Here is an 8,026-nt window from a genome sequence, read left to right as displayed (position 1 = left end):
CTTATTAACTTGTTAACTTGTGCTATGGTACTATTGGCCCTCAGGTATGAGCAGAACAATTCCGCAATGGCCTTCAAGCTCCTAGGTGCGGCTACAAGGTGATGATTTTCTTCTTGGAGTATCGTCTTAGAGAAGCGTACGCGTTAACCCGATTAGTGTTTGTGTTTAATAGGTGTTAGCCCCGGAATGGTAGCGCCTACTACTATCAATCGGTCTCTTGACTTCGCTCGTGACGAGACTCGTGATCACTGTGATCGACCAGAGCGGCTGGCGGGCTTCCACTAACTTTGCCAAAACCTTTTGTCGAAGTGGTGATGGCCACACAATTCGCGCAGGTGCAAAGCCATTTAAAGCTCTAGACATGGCGTCCTCCGCAGCATTTAACACGCATGAGAGTGTGGAGGGTGGCACAGCAAACATGAGGCAAAGCGATTCTCTTTTCATGGTACCTACGTAAAACGACAACAACAGACCCAGAACCTGATGGTGGTGCTGTAACTTCCTGGGTCTCCCCCACGCGGAGAGTACTGAGGAAGCTCAAAACAAAGCGCAAAACGCTCTAATAGGATCTCGAACGCAGCTCTATTCAAAATACACATTTTGTACTGTCAGGTCGCTGTTTATGTAGATAGACACAGATATATCTTACCGAGATAAGCTCGTCTTTGTTATCAGGTTCCCATCGGTGCCGTTAAGCCACAATCGCATCCAGTCGGACTCCATGGGGTGCTTTAAGCAGTCGAGAGCTACGTAGTGCCTCATTCGTACGAGTCTCTGCCACTCAATACGTAGCTTCTCTTCATGGAGGCTTCGTCGCAGGCGACTCCAGAGTAGAGAGTACCGTTTGCGACGTTTGTCGCGTCGCCGCATAGCAGCACAGAGCACTAACACCGCTCCGTCGCTGCTCATAGCAACTTCTCTATCGAGATCTTCTATGAGGATGTTGCAGGGAAGGGGGGTGCAAATCATTTAGCGATCTTTTGCAATCTTGATAAATAGAGATTGTAGAGCTATTTTTGTCCTAATTTTCACTTGTGCAACACACGAAGGCTGCGACTTTATAACTTATTACTTACTAAAAAACGACAGCCTTCTTCAAGGCAGGTCGCTACGCCAACATCTTCTTCCATGAATTTGATGATGCGTCACCCTTCCGGATATACGATCAACGATGGGTGTGGCTCTCATTAGCAATTTGATAAAGTCACGTCGTTGCCACAGCAGCACTAGCTATCCCAAGCGATTCCAACGACTAGCTCATGTTATGAACGACGGAAGCCTACTCATGACAAAACAAACCACTGCATACTGTCGAAGCATCTAGTACATCAATGCTAATCTACACACTTCCTTCTATTGCTCATAAACAGACAGCCAGACAACTGAAATGCGATTTCCCACCCCCACAGTAAATTCCAGTACGTCAAATGTTCTCGCAGAAGCAGCTTAATTATAATACAACAACCGATTCAGACCACAAACGCCATCCATCGGAGCCACAAAGGGGAAAAAGGGGTGATGGCGACTGTGTACTACTCGACATAGAATCGAGTATCGAGGCCAATCGCCATCGACGCCAAGGATTAACAAGGCCTCAGGCCATGCGGCATTGGCTTCTCTTCGGCCAGCGACAAATTGGCCGGTATCGCAGCCGCCTGCGTGCTGGCTGCGCGCACCAGACTCGCACGCGCAGCAGACACATTCAGTGCCGCTATGCCTCGCAGCAACGGTTCGTGGCGCCGAACTTCTTACAAACGCCAATTTTTACTAGATTTATAAGCTATAGCAGTTTCTTATCCCTAATAAAGGGTTACTAGCCTCCGAATTGAGCATAAAAAGTGATTTTTTACGCCTATTCTTAGGCCACCACAAGAACGTGGTGATTTCCCTGTTTAATAAAAAGGACCCTTGACTTTAATGTCTTTGAAAGGTGATGCCTTCAATTACAAATCAAATAAAATTGGACAATCGTTCCTTGGCTTAATGATCATTATGTTTTAAAAAATCGAGGTTTTTCAGTTTTTTTACATGATTATAATTTGTACCTTTAGCCCATTCCAATAATTAATAGATACCCCGTAAAAAGTAAATAGGAGTAGTCGTAAAAACAAACTAAATCAGGCTATAACATTATTATAAGGGACTTCGTCCCCAATTATCGTGACAATTGCATCCTTGGCCACCACAGTTCTGTCTTGAACGATACAGGTAAAAGTCACATGCTAAAAAGCATCGGTGCTCTTACAGTAGCTGTGCACAATTTTTTTTAAAAGAAAAGGGCAGAAATCCTCTAAATTGCTGATGCAAAATGGACCCTATGAACGACATCTACACGATCATTTACACGAACCAGACTTTCCTGTGATAATTGTCACCCTCAGACCCTCCGCAGTCTACCGCCGACGTCCGGCCACTTGGGTTGCAGGCGTTTTCTCCTCGTCCTCGCTGTCACTTGATAGTTCGTCGAAACTTTGCTGGATTTGGCTGAGTGTGTGCTGGAATCCAGGACGATCGCCGCCAAGTTTCGACAGTTGCTTCGTGTTGCCGAACCGTCCATACAATTGGCGTGCCGACAGCAGCATACTCTCGTCCTCGCTATCCTCATCTTCTGACACACCCGAGGCGGGGACGGTGTCCAGTACTGACGATCCAACCGACTGGTAGCGGAACACCTGCACGTCGTTGCTGCCCGTGCTGCTGGCACTGCTCGCCCGATTGCGCTCATCTTGTTGCAAGCGTGAAGCGTCCTCGGTGACACCACCAGCTTGTGCTTTCTGCTGCTGATGCGCATTGAAAGAAGCCGAGAAGTTCAATTGAAAGTTGTCCAGAGCGGAGCTGCTGTCGGTGCTCTGTCTTGGCGTACTCGAAGCGGTCGAGGTGGTCGGCTCCTCTTTAGGCGGTGTCTGTTGCTCTGCCGCGCGGAAACGATCAGGAAGATACGCCGGCGCAGTACTGTTGCTTCGTGGCGGGATGATAGCCTCGTTGAAGCTAGGAGACGTAGAAGTTGCGAGGTCCAAGGCAGCAGGTGATGATGCTGACGTTGCTGAGAGCCTTTCAATAGCGACAGGCGAGGCAGACGGTGGCGTTGCCGGCGGCGTTATCGCATCCAGACCCATACTACAGATACTGCTGCCACGTGCACTGCTGCTAGGGACCGAGGAGAAGGAGATTCTGCTGGATGCACGAGCGCGGCTCTCTGAAACCTCATCACCGCTGGTCTGCAGCGTGTCCGCCGCCAGCATCATCGACATGGGAATAACAGGAGGTGTCGAGTCATCTTCTACTGGCGCTAGCCTGTCGCGAGGGACTTCGTAGCCACGTTGAGCTCCTTTGAACGCCAAATCATCAGCAGCGCCGTCTACAGCAGTTGAAACGAGACTCACACCAGTAGCAAAGCGGTCGTCGGTACGTGTGGTCGAGGGCGAACTCTTGTCGCTTAGTTCACTGGGGCCCAGCACCACGCGGTTGGCAGAACCAGCACGAGTGTTCGTGGATCGCTGCCGTTCGTCCACCGACATGTTTTCGAGAGCGAAAGTACCTTCACGATTGATAGTAGGACGTGAGGGTATCGCCAGATCTAAAGCTTTACCACTCTTGGTCTTGGGAGACGTCGGCATGCGCTCGTACGGAGACATCTCATCGTTCGATTGGGACGCACCACCGTCATGGCTCTGACGAATAATGAGTGATTGGTCGTGGAACTGACGCATGTCGGCATCCAAGTAGTTCATATCGCAGCCCACCGTGTTGAGGATCGCCTCATCGTCCGACTCAGACTGCTGTCCGTCAGTGGGAGCCTCCATCTGCCCGTGTAGCGAGTACTTCCTGGCCAAACGATCCACTTGTTTATCTTCATCGCATCCTGGAGATGTCTCCGATACGTGTTCATCGCGTTTCTTGGCTATATTCGTCTGGTCATACTCATAATCGATCAAGTCTTCCACTTTCGAGCGTTGCAGCTGTTGATCGCGGTCAATCAGGTCTACCTCAACTACCCCAGTCTTCTTAGGAGCCACGGCTTGTGTGTTGTCAGTAAAGGGAGGCGCCAATTGCGAGCCTACCAACGAGTTCGCAATGGACGGGCGCTCTAGCACATTACGTGTAGCAGTATGAGCCGAAGGCGACGGAGGCGGCAGCGCAGGCGTTTCAGCGAATTCCTGAGCTTTCGTCTCCTCAACATCATCATCGACGGGCTTACGAGACAGAGCACTGGACAACGTGGAAAGCTTGGCGCTGACACGACGCTCTTCTTCATCGTCCGACGCCCCCATAGACGTCTCTGAGTCTTCGTCCGTGTCGTAGATATTCGCTGCTTTCATGTCGTTTTCCATCGCAGCAACGAAGCTTTGCACCGGCTGCGTCATACGTCCCCATACTCTCGTCATGTTTCTGCTCGGCAATTGGGGTAACCACAGCACGAGTCGGTGGATCGTCGTACGTGTCAATGTCGATAGAACTGGCAGAAGAGTCCGAGCTAGTCGACGAACGTCGCTGCTCGATCTCACGTTCGCGTTGACGCAGCAGCTCGTGGTCGCGTCCGCCGTCTCTAGGAGCAGTGGGCGGCATGGCAGCCATGCTCATACTGTTTAGTTCAATCGGAATAGTCGACGCAGACGTCGTCAGCGCACTCATTTCCAGCGGAGGCGGCGCGTTCGGGTCGTCCAGCGTCGCATCGTACGGCCCGAAGTCCGGAATCACCGCGTGGTCAGCCAACGTCGCACCATACGCACCAAAGTCGCTGGGTGGAGCGTGGTACATCGGAGGAGCGTCAAAGTCGTGTTTGTCGCGACTGGCTTGCTGCAGCGCAGACATGTACGCGTCGGGCATGCGGTGGTCGCTACTGGAGCGGCTCATGTAGTTGTCCTGACGCTGTAGTTGCTCTAGACGTTCGCGACTACTGAGCTCCTGTAAACGACTGAAGTTGCTCATATTGCGGCCATTTCCTAGCAGCATGTCGCTACTTTGACTGCGTGGAATCCCATTCGGCGGACGTCGTGACGCTCCAGGAACCGGACGGTCGAAAATCGAGGCGGGAGACGGTACAGCAGGCGGTCCTGGCATCTGCAATGTGATGCGTCCTTCTCCTCTAGCAATAGGGTCATCCAGCGACAAACTCTGGCTTGGTCGGAAGTCAGAAGGCCGCATACGTTGACTGCCACGGTGATCACGTGAGCGACTGTAGTCCTGTTGTTGTTGCTGGTATCTCTGCGATCGTCTATACAGATCAGCATCGGGGGGTTGTCCACGTGAGCGATGACGCGACGTCGAGGGCGGAAAGTCCGCACCAAAGCCAGGAATCGGCGACGTGCTGGACATCCGGCGACTTGAAGGTTTCTCACGTCGCATGGACTGCAAGAAAATCTTGGGCGCTTCCTCCTCTCTGTGGCCATGACGCCCACCTACACGCGACGTCATAAATGACGCGCGTCTGTCATCATCATGATACCCCAAGAAACTCATCGACATGGTCGAGGAATGTGGCGGTTCAACCAGAGCCGACGTGGGCTTGGGGGCGTTCGTAATCACCTGGAAACAGTGCATACAGATGCGTAGTTTACGCACCTCGTCGCCTCCATTCGTCGCCGCAAAGTTGCGGTTCTCAATGGGGAATTCCTTGCTACAGGCAGCACAGACAACTTCTCCACACTTGCGGCAGTTCATTTTCCTCAATAATAAGAGCGAGAACGAGTCCTGACACACGGCACATCTGGCTCTGTACTTCCTGGGGACCAGCTCCAGGTCGCTCAAGTATCGCTGCTCATTAAGACGTTTGCTCCTCAGCATGTTCCTCACCTGGGCGACGAACAACACGCGCATTCGCAATAAACTGGCGGGCACAGGAGTGTGTTCCTTCAAATTCAGTTGCACGAGGTGAATCACATCCACATGACCCGGTCGCTCTTCACTTTCCACCAATACGAAGCCGGAATGGTACAAACTGCCACGCACAAGTCCGAATTCTTTCTTCAGGTCGTCACAACCGGGTAATTTGATCGAGTGTTGGCCCAGAACCCACCCTTTGCGTCCTCTGGCATCGATAAACTTGTCTTGACACTCCAAGTAGCAGAAATCGCGATGTGGCAAACCGTGTGGCATCTGCACAACCATCCACTTGGCTGTCACTTGGTGCAAAGGCTTTTCCTTTGTCCGAGGAGCCAGGGTATGCAACACCACGCCGTCGTAGAACCATTCTCGATGCGCTCTAGCGAACTCCTTCATCTGTCGTGTCGAGCCTAATTGGAAGAGTGACGCCACCTCCTTCACGGTGCCCGGCACACTGGTCACGCCACACATACTGGCGGCGGTGAGGGCCGCGCCGGTGGCTGTCGAGCGCGGAGAGCCCGCATAGATCTGTACGCCATTGTCCTTCTCTACGTGGCGCCATGCGATAGGCCCGCTGGCGCTGCGTGCGCGTTCCACGAGCTCCTGAGCCGCCTCGCATGATTTGCGCACGAGGTACGCGCGCTCACGCGACGAGAGCAGCGGAGGCTCGAAGTAGTTCTCGCGCAGAGGCGTCCATACGCGCGAGGCACCCAGAGACTCGTTGCTGGCCGTAGAAGCCGCGGGTCCCGCCACCCGCGACGAAGAGAAGCCTCGGGCCATTTCACAAGAGTGATGGTCCCTTGTCTTCGCGACGTCGTATTCGAGAGTGAGGAAAAAAGATGAAGGCGGGACTCTTTGCTCTGACTCCCATCCGTTCGGTAAGAAATGGCGTATAGAAAGGGATGATGACAATGTTGTATGGACAATATGGGTAGAGATGTGAAAGGGACGCCTTGAGCCGGACAGAGCGAAGCAAAACGATAATTTTCACCGAAAGCGAAGGGTACGAAATTGTACTGAATCCGACACGCGATGATAAACGTGTTGCACTTGCATTTACTGCAACTAGGGAAGAAAGTGTTGTTGTCATTCATGTTGATACTGCGCATGATGCACCTAGGAAACGTCACGCTCATGAGCGCGGTCAATACTGGCTGGCTGGCGTTGCGGTTTGAATGGCGAAAGAGGGTTGCGGCAGTTTGTAACTCGGCAGAAAACTATCAGGTGAGCTCCATACTGGCAATGGGGGCTCTTTACGTTCTCTCTTTCTTCGAGAACATGATCAAGGTCACCCGGGGGGTGATCATTGATCACCCTGCCGCGTGCTCATGGTCCCACTTGGCCGCTCCACGGCGTGACGACGACTCACGATGTCGCTTCAATTGGACACTGTCCAACTGGCGACGTCGGAAGTCAACAAAAGCACCTTCGTAGTCGCATCGTAGTCGTCCATTCCGTGCACTGGTGTGCGGATCGCGCAGCTCTCTCTTTTCCTTCTTCAAATGCCGCGCTGCTCCACCTCAATCCGACTGCCTGTCCTATTCGTCGTTTCTTTCGAGCGGCTACATGTAATGCGCTGGCTCATCGTCAATGCGTCGAGGTCTCGGCCGTGCACTTGCAACACTGCGTCGCACAGTGCGCGGCAAGTGTCCGCACGATCGGACGTAGTACGTGTCCTTGACTCATTGTTACCTGGTACCCTGACAGAGGTGCTCCACTCCTCTCGAGTCCGTCGTAGCAGTGCTGCAAGTCGTCATCCGTGAAACCTTCGAGGGTCCAGCTTTTTTTGTCATTCTCAGCGATTAATATTAATAATTCACGCACAACGTCACTTCACCATCTTAGTTTTCACCACGATCGACGCAGACGATGTACATGTAGTCCTACATCGGTAACATAGCGTTTACCACCCTCATCGCCGGTACTATCCAGCATTAATATTGGACTACCGGTACCGTACCCCAGAGCTGTTAGACACCAACCACTTGAACCTCTTCATGTGCAGTCAGGATATGTGTTATGTGATTAACGAAGTGCGAGCACGCACGCGGTTGGCGTCCAGAGTTGTATCCAGGCGATCCACAAACGTTGACTTGACGATCGGTGTATAGATCACGCAGTGGCCTCGGAGCGCGTATCCGCCTGCTAAATCTTTCGCGTTCTCTTCGCAGATTGCCATCAACTCGCCGAAAATCTCAGTTGC

At 52.4% G+C, this 8,026-nt stretch overlaps 2 protein-coding genes across 2 annotated transcripts; both read right to left on the bottom strand.

Moving 5' to 3' along the window:
- Window positions 1–2,247: 2,247 nt before the first annotated feature.
- PITG_21727 (uncharacterized protein) lies at window positions 2,248–6,611 on the bottom strand (the record flags this gene model as incomplete). The annotated part of the gene is made up of 3 exons (XM_002894823.1): window positions 2,248–4,344; window positions 4,439–5,754; window positions 5,794–6,611. The coding sequence occupies 3 exons, from the start codon at window positions 6,601–6,603 to the stop codon at window positions 2,394–2,396; spliced, it is 4,077 nt and encodes a 1,358-aa protein (XP_002894869.1).
- Window positions 6,612–7,133: 522 nt separating this feature from the next.
- Window positions 7,134–8,002, bottom strand: PITG_21726 (uncharacterized protein; the record flags this gene model as incomplete). Its single annotated transcript, XM_002894822.1, has 2 exons — window positions 7,134–7,220; window positions 7,871–8,002. The coding sequence occupies 2 exons, from the start codon at window positions 8,000–8,002 to the stop codon at window positions 7,134–7,136; spliced, it is 219 nt and encodes a 72-aa protein (XP_002894868.1).
- Between the last annotated feature and the right edge of the window lie 24 nt (window positions 8,003–8,026).

This window comes from Phytophthora infestans, genomic scaffold, assembly GCF_000142945.1.
Source record: "Phytophthora infestans T30-4 supercont1.410 genomic scaffold, whole genome shotgun sequence".
NCBI lineage: Eukaryota > Oomycota > Peronosporomycetes > Peronosporales > Peronosporaceae > Phytophthora > Phytophthora infestans.
Note: the sequence above shows the minus strand (reverse complement) of the source record. Positions and strands in the feature narration are given on the sequence as shown.